Below are 15,887 nucleotides of genomic sequence, written 5' to 3'. Positions count from 1 at the left end.
TTGCTGCCCAGAAAGTCAGAAGTATAAGGACGTGAGCAGAACACAGCAAAGATTTAAAACTAGAGAGAAAGACTAACATTGAAGAGGAGGACAGGAAAAGGCAACAGCCAATTTCCGTCAGGTGGGTCAGTCTTGAGGCTTCCAGACTGACCCAGCAGAGATCAATGAGTTGTGTTGCCTCCGCTGAGGGGCCTTAAAGGTCTGAACACCCGGCATCAGCTCAACCCCCAGGATCACCCTTTCCTGAGACACAGTTAAGCCACACACGGCTTCATGCAGGAGAGTCCAACCCTGATGTGCTCGGGTACGTGCTGTCACAGTGTCCATGTCCTCTTCTACATCAGCTGCGGTGGCTGAATGCAGCCATGCGTGCCTATCTTTGAGGCAATTTGCTATGGCTTATTTATTTATTTATTTATTTATACAATACTGCAGGCCTTGGCGTGGCAAAAGCAGGAGCGGCATACGAATGATAATGAAAGATAATAACATTAGCAGACGTAAATGAACAGTGCGCAGAATACCAATCCAGTCCATCAGATGCGAGTACAAAGCAGGGAAAGAACACTTGATCATGTAATGAAGGAATTCCCAAAACAAATAAAGCGAAGAACATATGTAGAGATGAATCATTAATACAGTTTAAGTGAAGTAAAAGAACAATAACACAAAAATCATTTGTTGATCAATTCACAAGAGAGCAATGATGTTGTGGCGACACACTCCGCGCATATTTCTGAGACTCTCCGTCTTCTTATCATCTGGCCCAGCATAACACAGCTGCACGCTGGACTGCTTGGTGGATAAAACATAGCGCCACCGCCACGTCACCCGAGGTATGCGTCACCGACGGTGGCTATAAAAACAGGCTGCCTGGCTGAGAAAGACCGCTTTCTACCTTCCGCTACTGGGACGAAAGTAGCGTTGGTATGCCCGTCCGCTGCCATCGTTAGTCGAATAAAGAATCGTTACAATTTTATGTTGGGATTCGTCCTTCGGCAGACATGACATCCCACATCTGGTGACCCGGACAACGAACAACAACGCATCGCCATGGACTAACAAGACGCCCTTCAACAACAGCTGGAACTTCTCAACAGACAGCTTCACACGCAGCAAGAGGTGATCCAGAAGCAAGAGCAACAGCTTCAGGAACGGCATGACCAGCTCAATGGTTCCGTGCAGCAGCATTCTGCCGGCTCCGCCGAGGACGTCACAACCCCGGCAGATGGCATCCCGCACGCTGCCCCGCACGGTGTGTGGCGTGTCGCTGTAAAGCTTCCGCCGTTTTGGGCCGACTTGCCCGAGGTATGGTTCGCCCAAGTCGAGGCCCAGTTCTCCCTCGAGCACATCACGCAAGACCGGACCCGCTACGACTATGTCGTCGCCCACCTCGATGCCCGCTACGCCAACGAGGTCCAGGATGTCCTTGCCAACCCACCAACGGCCAACCTTTACGAACACCTCAAGACTGACCTCATTCGCCGCGTGTCACTCTTGGAAGGCCAGCAGGTGAGACAACTTCAGTCCACAGAACTTGCCGAGCGCAAGCCTTCGCAGCTCCTCCGCCACATGCGTGCTCTCGCGGGCAACATGGAAGTCTAGGATTCGTTACTGCGAACTCTTTGGCTTCAACGACTTCCACCGCACGTCCAGGGAATTCTGCAGGCTCCCATCTTACGCTACCTCTCAACCAACTTGCCGGGATCGCTGATCGTGTCATCAAGGTCTCCGTGCCGCCGTTGTCACCCACCGTTCAGGCTGTCGCCGCACCGCTGAACACCATGGAACTTGTGCTCCGTATAGACGATATCAACCGACAGCTCAGCTCCATTCAAGGACGACTGGATCAACACTTGCTGACGTGCCACTCGCAAAGCCGTGGCCAGAACACTGCCCCGTCACAGCAGCCTGGTGACGATGACCGATGCTACTACCATCGACGCTTCGGGGACAGAGCACGACAATGTCGACCACCCTGCTCCGCTAGAAATCAGGGAAACACCAACCTGGAGGTCGTCGCATATTCGTCACCGACCAAATTACGAAGCAGCGGTTTTTTGTCGACAGCGGTTCCGACATTTGCTGCTACCCGCGAGCCCATCTGCAAGGTCCCCATCCTTCTACGTCTTTCGAGCTCAGCACGGCAAACCGGTCCACAATCAAAACTTACGGCGCGCTCCGCCTACACGTCCAGCTTAAAAACCTACGCCGTGACCTTCATGGGAATTTTGTCATCGCCGACGTCACCGAGCCAATCATCGGCTCACTTTTTGCCGCATTACAACCTCCTTCCGGACTGCCGCCACGACCGTCTCATCGACGCGACAACGGGACATTCCGCGCTAGGACAGCGAACGACTACCCACCAGCCAAGCATCAAGGTGCTCAGTGTAGAACATAATTCACCGTACCACGCCATCCTCGCCGAATTTCCCTGTTTGACCCGCCCCAGCGGGTTACCACGTGATGTGCAACACACCACTGTGCACTACATCCGGACCACCCCAGGCCTTCCGGTTTTCTGTCGCGCCCGTCACCTTGCCCCGGACCGCATGCGCATAGCCAAAGCAGAGTTCAAAGCCATGCTCCGGGAGGGAATCGCCCGCCCCTCCGACGGCCCATGGGCCTCGCCACTTCACCTCGTCCCGAAGAAGACCGAAGGCTGGCGGCCCTGTGGGGACTACCGTGCCCTCAACGCCCACACCATTCCGGACAGGTACCCCGTTCACCATGTACAGGACTTCGCCCATTGCATTTCTGGCTGCCACGTTTTCTCCGTGCTAGACTTGGTCAAAGCCTACACACAGATACCCGTCAACCCAGACGACTTCCCGAAAACTGCTATCATTACTCCTTTCGGCTTGTTCGAGTTTCCCTTCATGAGCTTTGGCCTGAGGAACGCCGGACAAACCTTTCAACGCTTCATCGACGAAGTCGTCCACGGCCTCGGCTTCTGCTTCGTCTACCTTGACGACATATTGGTCTTTTCCCGCAACACCGACGAACACCACAGGCACCATCGTCTGCTTTTCCAACGCCTCGATGACCACGGCCTACTCGTCAATGTCCCAAAGAGCACGCTCGGCGCTTCAGTCGTCAAATTCCTCGGCCATGAAGTTTCATCAGAGGAAACTCGACCCTTACCTCAACGCATCTCAGACATGCAAAATTACACTCAACCAACCACTGCTAAAGACCTTCGCCGTTTCCTCGGCGCCGCTCCCGCCGGTCCAGCAGAACCAGCTCTCGTTCATTGCCCAGTTTACCACCAACATCCAACATGTCAGCGGGAAGGACAACGTGGTCACCGACGCGCTTTCACGTGTGGCAGCTATTAGCCCTTTGCAGATAACAGCTGATGTCCTCGCCAAGGCTCAGACTACGGATGCCGAACTGCAGGAGCTTCTTAAGGGCGGGTCCTCGCTACAGCTGCAGCAAGTCCCCATACCTGAATCAACAACGACTATCTACTGCGACATTTAAACAGCACGAAGCAGGCCTTACGTGCCCCTTTCCCATCGCCGCGGCCTCTTTAACCAGCTACATAACCTCAGCCATCCTGGCATACGCACCTCTGCACGCCTCATGGCCGACCGCCATGTCTGGCCCTCCATGAAGCGGGATTGCCGCACCTGGGCGCACTCCTGCATTCAATGCCAGCGCGCTAAAGTCACCAGGCTTCACTTCACCACTCGACGCATTCCCCCAGACCTCTGGTCGGTTTCAACACGTCCACCTTGATATCATAGGGCCCTTGCCTCCAGCTGGACGCTATCGCTACTGCCTCACCGCCATCGATCGGTACACCCGATGGCCTGAGGCATGGCCCTTCGAGGGAATCACTGCAGAAGACGTCGCCTCGGCCTTCTTCGCCGGCTGGATTGCCCGCTTCGGGCCCCCTCACCGCGTCACCACCGACCAAGGACGACAGTTCGAATCGCACCTTTTCCGGCTGCTTGGGCTGACCATCGGGTTCAAACGCTCACGGACCACCAGCTACCACCCATGCCCCAACGGTATGATCGAGCGTTTCCACCGACAGTTTAAAGCAGCCATCATGTGCCACCCGGACTCAACCTGGTCTGAAGCCATCCCAGCCGTCACCCTAGGTCTTCGCGCCACCTTCAAGCCAGACATTCAGGCTACACCCGCAGAGCTCGTCTACGGGGAACCCCTCCATCTCCCAGGCGAATTTCTTCCTGCAGCGCCATCCACCACCGCGACGTCAGATCCCACCGATTTCATCACCTCGCTCCGACACACCATCGCTGCCCTCCGCCCGTCACCTGCAGCTCACCACTGTAAGACCGCCCCCTTCGTCTTCAAGGATCTGGCAACGTGCTTGCACACTTTACTCCGCAATGACACCGTCCACCAGCCTTTACAGCCACCTTACAGCAGACCCTACCCAGTTGTCCGTCGCGACGACAAAACCTTCGCCCTGCGCATTAAAGGGAACGCCGTCCGCGTCTCTATCGACCGGCTGAAGCCAGCCTACACCAATTCCGCCGAACCAGGGAATACCAGTGCATCCACAGACGTCCATCCACAACTGCCGATATCGCAGCCTGCTTCTGTCACTACACGCAGCGGACGTCGGGTACGCTGCCCAGATTTTTACAAGCCCTGACGGCTCTCCACTCCGCGGACGGGTGATGTGGTGACACACTCCGCGCAGCACCCTCCGTCTTCTTATCATTTGGCCCAGCATAACACAGCTGCACGTTGGACTGCTTGGTCGATAAAACATAGCGCCACCGCCACATCACCCGAGGTATGCGTCACCGATGGTGGCTATAAAAACAGGCTGCCTGGCTGAGAAAGACCTGCTTTCTACCTTCCGCTACTGGGACGAAAGTAGCGTTGGTATGCCCGTCCTCTGCCATCGTTAGTCGAATAAAGAATCGGTACTTTTTTTTTTTGTTGGGATTCGTCCTTCGGCAGACATGACATCCCACAATGTCAATAATTTAGATGGTCAATGGAACCAATACTGGTTAGTAGTGACTGAGGTATCAATTGTTCCCATCCGTAATGGTGTGTGAGAAAAAAGAATATTTAAAGATGTTAGTTCTGGCAATAGGGAGTTAAAGAGTCAGCGTGACGATGCCGTGTTCGGCATGCCACCATTGGCATTACAAAAGGCTCGGGAGTGAGGAAAAGAAGGTTACTTTTAAGAAGAAAAGAAAATTTTAACCGCTGGATTTTTCTTTTCATTTGCAGTGTTTGGATACCATGTTTTATTAGTGTTGTCGGGGAATCAGTCATGCAGTACTTTGAAAAAATAAATCTGACTGCTTTATGCTGAATTCTTTCTAGTGCATCAATGTTAGTTTTGGTGTAAGGGTCCTATACCTTGCTAGAGTTTCGGTCTTATTAGTGATGTGTAGGCTAAAAGTTTAGTTTCAGCGGGAGCTTGTTTTAGTATATGACGAGGACAAAGTTTACGAAAGGCTGAGTCATTTACGTTAGTAATGTGTGTGTTTCAGTTTAGGCTATTTGTTATTGTGATGCCAAGATATTTGTATTCCCTCACCTCATTTAGCAGTTCAGATCCTAGGGCATAAGGAAAAGATAGACTATTTAATTTTTTAGTTATTTTCATGTACACTGACTTGTTAGCATTTAGTTCCATATTCCAGCGCCTGCACCAAGAAAGAAGATTTTGAAGGTTATTGTTCAGGGTTATCTGATTACCGCGGCCGGTTACTTCACCAAACAGCCCACAATCATCAGCGAATGATTTTATTTCTACAGGTTCAGTGATTATGCTGGTAATTTCATCATTATATATTAAAAACAATAAAGGTCCTAGAACGCTACCCTGAGGGACACCTGAGGCTTCAAAGGATAGGCCATCTGAGATAGTTGATGGCTTCGTGTGCACTGTGTTCTCGCGTGCCTAGTTAGCGTTGAAGCAAGAGGCATCACAAAAGGGAATTCACTCGCCGCTTCCACAGCTCTTCATCATGTCAGCGCTCCGACATCGAGCGTCCATGGCCATCAAGCGACATACGTTCGCTAGCCTGTGTGCACACGACAACATGCCTGTTAATTTAGTTAGCAAGCAAATGTTTACAGCAGTTTATTCAGCTGATATATCTACTAACCTTACTTTGTATAGCTGTCTAGAAATTTGCTATCACAATGAATGCTTTGCCCTTTGGGAAAAACTGCGATTTCCTTTCGGCCAGTCCGTGGCTAAAAGTACTTGCTGTAGAAAATAGTTTTCTCACACATGCACAGAATATTTTTACAAATGGTCCACCGACTTGAGTGAACACTGGGAATGCCTATAGGAACAATTCTTGCTGCTTGAGAGCCAACATTAGTTCAGGCCAGGAGCTGATGTCAGGAGACGGAACGCTTTCATATCTCTCATAACTGCTAGTCTTTATGCCTCTGAACTATGGAGGCGAGCATGAAGACGATGTCCGATGCCAAAATTTTGACAGAGGTGTCTTTAAGCAGCCCTGCTTGGGCTTGCAAGCATCATCGATTCTAGAGTGTGATCGTTTAATGATAGGTGCCACATGATGGAGACAAGAGAGCACTAAAAGACGTTTTTTTGCCGCAATTGAACACTCACAAAAGGAAGACACATAAAGACAACAAGGGCGGCAAAAAATTGCAGCAAAAAAACGTCTTTTAGCAAGCACCAACTAGGCCAACAAGCAGTTCTGTTGCAAGAGAGCACATTATGGCTTTGTGTCTAGACTGAAAAGCAACATAGCATGTGGACAATGCAGGAAGCAATATTGAATAATTATTTAAGGACTACAAACGAACCGAGCCACAATGGTAAGTTGTTCACTACAGGTTTGCAAATGCAGCTGCTTATTTAAATGTGTAAAGTTTTCTTGTTTTTTGTTCAAGCTTTCTTGTTTTGTCAAAGTAAGAACTTCTGCTACCTCTCTCTCTCATAGCCATGGCAGTAGATGCAGATCAACCTATTAACTGCAGGTGTCATGTATATGACACTCTTTACTCTCGTGTTTCACTTCAAAATTCACACTGTACTCTTTTACTTTGGATTTCATGTATGTGAATTCCAAATTAAGAAGCTTTCTGTCTGCAAAAAGTAAGATCCTTTGGCAAAGTTTGCCATTCAGAGAATCCCTGGCCTGATCTCGCCCCTCCAGAGTGCTGCAAGCGAGTCCCACACACACTTAAAGGGACACTAAAGGTTACCAGAAACTCAAGTTAATGTGGTAGAGCAATGTTCCAGAACGTCTAAGGCGTCAATATAATCACGAACAGAGCTTTAGTAACCGAGAAATTGAGGTAAATGCATGACACGATTTGAGACCCCCAGCGACATTCCGGTACTAGCCCGATGACGAAAGCACTCCTCATAATTTGTGTTACTAATACTCAACTACTCGTATTAAAAATATCATTTCATTCGATTATAAGACGGAAAAAAATGCTACATGTCTACGTCTATTCGATTCTAAGAAAAAATAACATTTTGACGTTACCCTTCAGTAATATGGGTGGTCGAAAGGTTTCGTTTAATGCTCGACTCTGCGCACTCGACTCTGCGCGCTCGACTCTGCGCCGCGCACACTTTGGAGTTTCAGTAGTTTCGTTATCGCGTCGTGCTGTGAGGGTTCTGCTGGCTCGCGAAACTTTCATTTGGAACAAGCAGTGAGAATGCCACGTCCCTGTGATGTCGTAGGAAGCCCTCGTTGCTTTCCCGCACCGGAGAGCCGGTGTCGATGCCGCCGTCGTAGTACGCAACGACGCCAGCAGCGCGAGCCCTCAGCAGCAGGTGGCGCTCGTCAGCACTCGTCGTGAGCCCCCCATCGCGAGCCAATCTGTCGTTTTCAGGGTCCATTGCGACGAGCGTCGAAGTTTGCGTCATAGAATGAAGTACCAGCTTATGATCGCGCGTTTCTCCTTCCGCTAGCCACCATACTCCCGCTTTCATTCTGCTGTCGGCTCTGTCTTGGCTCTGTTTCCAGCCGCGCGTTTGCGCTTTGCGCAGAAAAGCCGTAGCGCCGTCTGCGGACGCCGTTCTACTCACCGATGGCGTAATGTCACTATGAGACCATGATGTCAGTACTCCTCGATCGGAGGGCGGGCGATTTGAACTGCACTAGAGGTACGCGGATGCTTCAGAACGCATTTTCTCTTAAAATAAATCTCTCCTTGGCACGAAACAAGCGTTTCGAGGTTTCTGGGATGGTATTTCAACAGTCCACGTTGACTTAATAGTAACCTTTAGTGTCCCTTTAAGCTCAGGCTTTAGAAAAACATGGAACAAAACAAGCAGCCACACACCTCTGTCTCTTGAATGAGCCGATCGATGTCTTTGTTGGTGTAAAACGGTGCTGCCTCCACGTTGCCTTGGCGCCATTGGGCACCTAGGTTCGTCCCCAAGAGCTGCGGTAACACAAGAGGAGCACTGAAACAGCACTTAGGTGCAACATAGTAACACTGCTCACAGACAGAACTACCACAAAGCAGCTACAGAGGCTAGTAGGTTATACACTGTTGATAACATATGCATAGCCCGAACATTGTTTTACATGCCTGCACTGTGTGCATTATCAAACTGTCCCTCATCATGTTTTACATTTCAAAACAGCCCACCAAAATGTCAGCAATCTTAGATACATTACTCACAGTTGTTTAAAAAACCAGGAATGTTGCAGAAAAATAAGCTACAAGAGGAGTCCGTGTACAGTCGACACCCATCAATTGGACCTCAATTTATTCAACTGTTCACCTAAATTAAACAAGCCTTTATGAGAAAGCGTACATTGCTATAAAAAAAATCTTGTTTAGTTTGAACACGAAAGTACGACACTTCAGTTAATTTGACACCCACTGGTGCCCCATTATGTGTAAAGCAGTCATTAAAAGCTTAAAACACAAGAAATTGAGCAGAGGGTGCTCTTGTTTCCCTAGGTGTACAGAATAAAAAGCATACTTTCTAGATGCACAGAAGTGAGTGTCGTTTTGCTTTGCTTTGCGTGCATTTTGTTTGGCTTTACCCATCGCCGATTGCACGTCTTCATAGAAGCTTTTGATTTCCTGGTTATCATGACTGGATGTAGGGGTGTAGACCTGAACGACCTTCAATTTGTACCTCTTATTAAGTTTCACAAGACCTGCCACCTTCTTGTTAATGCTTCATTATATCGTAAATTAAAGCAGTTTCTTTTCTTTGCGCCACTGGTCCTTTGTCGCGCTGGTCGTGGCTCGCGACCCCCCTGAGCGAAGGCGAGGGGCCTTCAAAATATATATATATATATATATATATAGTCATGTGGAGTGACGTATCAAGAACACAGTAGCAATACTGTGAAAGACGAAATTAACTTTTATTGGGCGAACCTGTGTCCACAAAAACAGGCTACTTAAAGAACGGCGACAACGCCGAACACAGTCGGCGATCGTCAAAATCTGATGAGCGCGTCAAGCGCGTCAGCTTTTATACATCAGTCGTCGAATGTTCCAGAGTAATCGCTGGGACCCGCATGTCTTCCACAAAGTTCTACATTATTCATGTCGCGCACACATGCAATCAGATTACACAAGGTTCGGTCACAGACAGTGGATGGAACCATCGATAACATTCCAGAAACTTCTGATACACGCAGGCTCATCTTGCGCTGTGCGGCAACATTTGTTAGGCGGTGAAACGTGTCGCCCGATAAAGACAAGTACACGTGTCAATACCCCCCTCTTAAAAACCATCGACCAGATGCTGCAAACAAACAAAAGTAATAAAGAAGCACTCGAAGCAAAGACAACAACAAAATAAGAGAGTTCGTCAGGATGCATAAAAGGGCTTAAGATGCACTACGTGGATCACTTAAGATCGTGTGTGGCACCGCTGTGAATGCGAAATGCCATCTAGCACGACCTCATAGTCCAGTGCACCAATACGTCAGATGACCTTGTAGGGTCCGAAACAGCGCCGCAATAGTTTCTCACTAAGTCATCATCGGCGTATCGGGATCTGAACCCAAACAGGGACACCGAGCTGGTACTCGACGTAGTGTCTTTGAAGGCTGTAGTGTCGGCTGTCGGTACGCTGCTGGTTCTTGATCCGTAGGCGGGCGAGCTGTTGGGCTTCTTCGGTGCGCTGGAGATAGGTGGCGACATCGACATTCTCTTCGTCGGTGACATGTGGCAGCATGGTGTCGAGAGTCGTCGTCGAGTTCCTGCCGTAAACCAGCTTGAACGGAGTGATCTGTGTTGTTTCTTGCACCACCGTGTTGTAAGCGAAGGTTACGTACAGCAGGACGGCATTCCAGGTCTTGTGTTCGACGTCGACGTACATTGCTAGCATGTTGACGAGTGTCTTATTCAGGCACTCCGTAAGGCCATTTGTCTGTGGGTGGTAGGCAGTTGTCCTCCTGTACCTTGTCTGACGGTATTGCAGAATGGTTTGGGTGAGCTCCGCTGTAAAGGCCGTTCCCCTGTCCATGATGACTTCTGTGGCGCCAGGTTGCAGCAGGATGTTCTCGATGAACAATTTCGCCACTTTGGCTGCGCTACCTTTTTGGCAGAGCTTTAGTTTCAGCGAAGCGGGTGAGATAGTCCATCACCATGACGATCCACTTATTTCCGGATGTTGATGTCGGAAATGGTCCCAACAAATCCATTCCGATCTGCTGAAATGGTTGGCAAGGAGGTTCGATTGGTTGTAGTAGTCCCGCTGGCCTTGTTGGTGGTGCCTTGCGTCGCTGACAGTCTCGGCAAGTCTTGACGTAACGGGCGACGTCGGCGGTCAGACATGGCCAGTCATACCTTTCCTGTATCCTTGATAGCATCCGGGAGAATCCGAGGTGCCCAGCGGTCGGATCGTCATGTAAGGCATGCAGTATTTCTGGATGCAGCGCTGACAGAACAATAAGAAGGTAGTTGGCGCGGACTGGTGAGAAGTTTTTCTACACGAGCAGGTTGTTTTGTAGCGTGAACGAAAACAATCCGCGCTTAAATGCCCTAGGGACAACGTCGGAGTTCACTTCCAAATACTCGACGAGGCCTTTTAGCTCCGGGTCTCCTAGTTGCTGTTTAGTGAAGTCTTCCACATTTATTATTCTGAGGAAGGAGTTGTCTCCGTCGTTGTCTTGAGGCGGTGGATCGATGAGGGCACGTGATAAGCAGTCGGCGTCAGAGTGTTTTCATCCGGACTTGTAGATTCGACGATTAGATTTTTCTGCTTTCTACCCTGCACCTCCACCAGATGTCACGTCGCGGTGACGGTGTAGAAAGCAGGAAAACTGCTAATGACGAAAATAGGGTTTTATTGGGTGAACCTGTGCCCTCAAAAACAGGCTATACTCAAAGCACAACGATAGCAACAAACACAGTTGGCTATCGGCGAAAACCTGATTAGCGGGTCAAATGCGTCGGCTTTAATACATGTCGTCGAATGTTCCAGGGTAATCACTGGGACCCACGTGACTTCCACAAAGTTCTACACTATTTGCGTCGTGCATACATGCAATCAGATTACACAAGGTTCAGTGACAGACAGCGGATGGAACCATCGATAACATTCCAGAAACTTCTGATACATGCAGGCACGTCCTGCGTTGTGCGGTAACATTTGTTAGGCGTTGAAATGTGGTCGCCCGATAAAGATAGGTAAGTACACTTGTCAGTACGCATATTTAATTACGTAAGGCTAACAATGTCCAAAAACTTCTCAAACGCGTTCTACCTTCGCCGTTCGATGTGTGCTTACGACATGACAATTGGTGGTTTCTACACAGGTAGTGAACAAGCGCAAAAGAAAGAATCATACATTGTGACATCATCAGCAACTACGTGTTACACAATCACACGTACCTACGGCGATGTCATGTGCGTATGTAAAACGACGATGACATTTGTATTCTGGCAAAGAAATGTTAAAGCATCCTTAACTTGGGTGATCATTAAGTCGGTACAACAATGCATCGCATAATTTGAACGTAGAATCCTATGTAAAAAGTACTGAAGAAAGTGGGCTCATCCAGTGGGCTGGTCCCGCAGATAGTATAGCCTAACACGGTGCCTCAGGGAAAAAGCTCTCACAAGGAAAAGACAAGGAAGTGGCACGGGGCACACATGCCGAGTGGTTTAAAGAGCTGGCTGGCTTTGGAATAAGAGAACTATGCATGCGATTGTTGCTTAAAGGTTAGAGCACTGGGCTGCTGTGCTCGATGGCAGAGGTTCGATTCCACTGTTGGTCACACATTTTCTTTTTATTAAAGTGACACCAGACAGGAGCCAACCTAGCAACCTACCTGCTGCAAAATGCCAAGAACAGGGCAAGGAATGCTTTGCATTAATAAAGCGGAGGCGACCTCCCAGTGAGCACATTCATATCCTCTATGTCAATATGGCATGGGCTAATGCACTTGCGTGGCATGCTGATCCGCAATCGCTGAATAGCCAAATCCACATACACACGTGAAAATGCCAAATGGCACTTTGTGCTTTGTACACAGCACACATGATCGTGTGTGCGCAGTATGTGCGGTGGGTGCTGGGGTGCGTCAGAGGTATGTGGCGATCAGAACGTCAGCTTTGCCAGCCTGCCAAGATCCAGCCAAAAAGCAAAAATTTTTTGGCACTACAAGATAAGGCTGCAATTAACACCCATGTTGAAAAAGGCAGCAACATGGAGATCGCCAACAAATTTAGAACTGTGTGCAGCTCGCTGTCTACAATTTTAAAAAATCAAGGTCTCCATTCTCAGTGTGCTCGGAAATGGTGCAAGTACAGAGAACAAAACGGCGACGGCTTCAGCTTTGCCAGACATCGACGAGGCGGTGTTCGCTCGTTTTTTTTTAACAGCATGCCAACAAAGTGCCACCTTCTGACAGAGTATGTGAGCAGAAGGTACTGCACTTCACTTGCCTGCTTGGGCACAATATTTTTAAGGTAAGCACTGGCTAGTTGAGCTGTTTCAAAACTCACTTCAGCATAGTGGCCCAAGTCACTTGCAGAAAGGCAGCAGCCATCGACCCAGTGGCAACGTTGTCATGGCTGCTGACCAACAAAGAAGCACTGGACCAGCACAAGCCCTCTGACATACATAATGCTGACAAGATGGGCTTAATCTACTAGATGCTTCCGCCGAGAACCCAAACTTAAAAGGCCAGAAATGCCACGAGAGAAAACACAGCAAGCGGCGTGTGAGCATTCTGTTCTGTGCTAACATGGACGGCACATACAAACGGCCACAGCTTGTCACTGACAAGAAGTACCGCTTCTTCAAGGGCAATCATAGGCTACTGCTCCATTACAGCGCAAACCTGAAGTCATGGATGACCCGGGCCATATTTGGCAGCTGGCTCGAGGCCTTAAATGCAGACATGTGGAAGGCAGGCAGCTCGGTGTGCATTTTTTAATGCGTTAGCATTCTTAATTTACTACACACACTTTTTAGGGGCCAAGTATTTATGTTTGTATTTCACTCTTCTCGTGTCTACCTGACTCATTTCATTACCTTAAAAGCCCCATAGGAGCATTACATAAGGGGTGGCCGTACATATGTTTATTAAACATCAGTTTAAGGATAACAGAGCACAAGTTCTAAATACAACACACGTGAAAATTAGGTACATAATTCCATCCAGTACACACATAGATAGCATATCCTGCACATTTTTATTTTTTTAATTCTGAAAAATGGTCTGTTAGCTTTTGCATGAATGTAGATGCACAGGTTATGGCGGCAATTTGGCGGGGCATGTTGTTCCAATCTATTGCTGCATGAAAAAAGAATGAGCCTGAAAAACCGGTAATATGAGTGTGAGGGCGGCCAACTTGGTACGCGTGTTGAGTGCGATGTGATATACGGGCAGCAGGAATAATGTATGGTGGTTGATTAAGTGAAGTATGATTAAGTGAACTATAAAGGAGATTTATTGGGGTTCGTAGCGACCGCCGGTCCTGGGATGCACCGAGCAGTTCCCGAGCTCGAGCCTCTGCTGCGCGCTTGATGCTGCCGATGCTGCTGACTCTGTGCGCACGTTCGTCATCTTCCTTACAATGACCCCGCGGAAATAAAGGAGCCATCCTGGCGACTTAGTTTTCTGGAAGGACGGTAGAATGGTGATACGGCTTGAGACGCTGAACGTAAACAACTTCGCGGTTACGGCGTCGCATGTCGGACGGCGGCGTTCGCGGCTCAACCAGGTAATTGACGGGTGATGTTCTCTTGAGAACGCGGTATGGCCCGTCATACTTCGGAATGAGTTTTGAAGCGAGCCCAGGCGTGTGGTGTGGCACTAACAACCAAACGAGAGCGCCCGGGAGAAAAGTGGGAGTCGAGTTCTGGGCATCGTGAACGGCTTTTTGACGGTTCTGGTCGTCTAAAATGAATCGTCAGGCCAGCTGGCGACATTCCTCGGCGTGTCTGGCGGCTTCCGAGATCGGCAGGCATTCAGATGGGTCAGGCCGGTAGGGTAGAATGGTGTCAATTGTGTGCAAAGGATGACGGCCGTAAAGAAGGTAAAAGGGTGAGAATCCGGTAGTGGCCTGAGTCGCGGTGTTGTAGGCGTAGGTGACAAACGGAAGAACTAGGTCCCAATTAGAGTGATCAGGTGAGACATACATGGCAAGCATGTCACCAAGAGTTAGATTAAAGCGTTCCGTGGTACCGTTAGTCTGTGGGTGATAAGCAGTGCATTTACGATGAACAATGGCGCATTCAGCAAGCAGTCGTTCGATGACTTCAGATAAGAAGGCGCGGCCTCTGTCGCTTAAAAGTTCACGTGGACCTCCGTGACGAAGGAGAAAACGACGAAGTATGAAATTGGTGACCTCCTGCGCTGTAGCATTTGGTAGAGCAGCAGTCTCCGCATAACGGGTTAAGTGGTCTACCACAACGATTATCTACCTGTTGCCGGTAGGAGTCAACGGAAGTGGCCCGTAGAGATCTATGCCCACGCGATCAAAGGGTCGGGATGGGCATTGTAAAGGCTGGAGTTCACCGGCGGAATTGTGCGGTGGCACTTTGCGGCGTTGGCACTCATGACAAGAGCGGAGGAACTTTTGAACGAAATTGTACATTCCCCTCAAGTAATAGCGGTGTCGAAGTCTTTCGTAGGTCTTGAAGACTCCCGCGTGGCCACACTGAGGGTCGATGTGGAACGAAGAGCAGAGCTCTGATCGCAAGATTCTCGGAATGACGAGTAACCAGGTGCGTCCCTCTGGGGCATAGTTGCGTCGATATAGTAGCTGGTCGCGAATCGCAAAATGAGGAACTTGGCGCCGAAGTGTATGTGACGCCGGAACTTTCGACGTATCCGAGAGAAGGTCTAGCAGAGATGCAGTCCAGGGATCATTACGCTGTGCAGCAGCCATAGTGTCAACGTCCAGAGAGGATAATGTAAACTCGCAGGCAGAGTCGTCACTGGCCTTCGGGGGAAGCGGCGATCGGGATAGCGCGTCAGCATCGGAGTGCTTTCGCCCGGAACGGTAAACCACGCGGATGTCATATTCTTGGATTCGCAATGCCCAGCGGGCAAGGCGGCCCGATGGATCTTTGAGCATCGACAGCCAACATAGTGCGTGGTGGTCGGGCACTACGTCAAACGACCGGCCGCATAAATATGGGAGAAACTTGCCAAGCGCCCACACAATGGCCCAACACTCCTTTTCTGCAACGCTGTAATCTGTCTCCGCCTTGGTTAACGTGCAACTCGCGTATGCAACGACGTATTCTGTGTGGCCATGTTGACGCTGTGCCAACACAGCGCCAAGGCCTACACTGCTTGCATCGGTATGGATTTCGGTTGGCGCTTGAGGGTCAAAATGGCGAAGAATGGGTGGCGTCGTGAGAAGGCGGCGCAAGGTTTTGAAGGCGTCGTCACACGCTGGAGACCATGATGAGAGATCTCTAGCGCCACCAAGGAGCTGCGTGA

At 49.5% G+C, this 15,887-nt stretch overlaps 1 protein-coding gene across 4 annotated transcripts in view; it reads right to left on the bottom strand.

The window, feature by feature from the left end:
• LOC142568471 (solute carrier family 53 member 1) overlaps positions 1 to 15,887 on the bottom strand; it is a 345,150-nt gene that overhangs the window by 208,109 nt on the left and 121,154 nt on the right. For all 4 annotated transcript variants that reach the window (XM_075678397.1, XM_075678395.1, XM_075678398.1 and 1 more), the window contains exon 5: positions 8,290 to 8,391. In XM_075678397.1, the coding sequence (XP_075534512.1) occupies positions 8,290 to 8,391 (102 nt within the window). The remainder of the gene's footprint in view (positions 1 to 8,289; positions 8,392 to 15,887) is intronic.

The sequence above is a fragment of the Dermacentor variabilis genome, unplaced genomic scaffold (genome assembly GCF_050947875.1).
Source record: "Dermacentor variabilis isolate Ectoservices unplaced genomic scaffold, ASM5094787v1 scaffold_19, whole genome shotgun sequence".
NCBI lineage: Eukaryota > Metazoa > Arthropoda > Arachnida > Ixodida > Ixodidae > Dermacentor > Dermacentor variabilis.
Note: the sequence above shows the minus strand (reverse complement) of the source record. Positions and strands in the feature narration are given on the sequence as shown.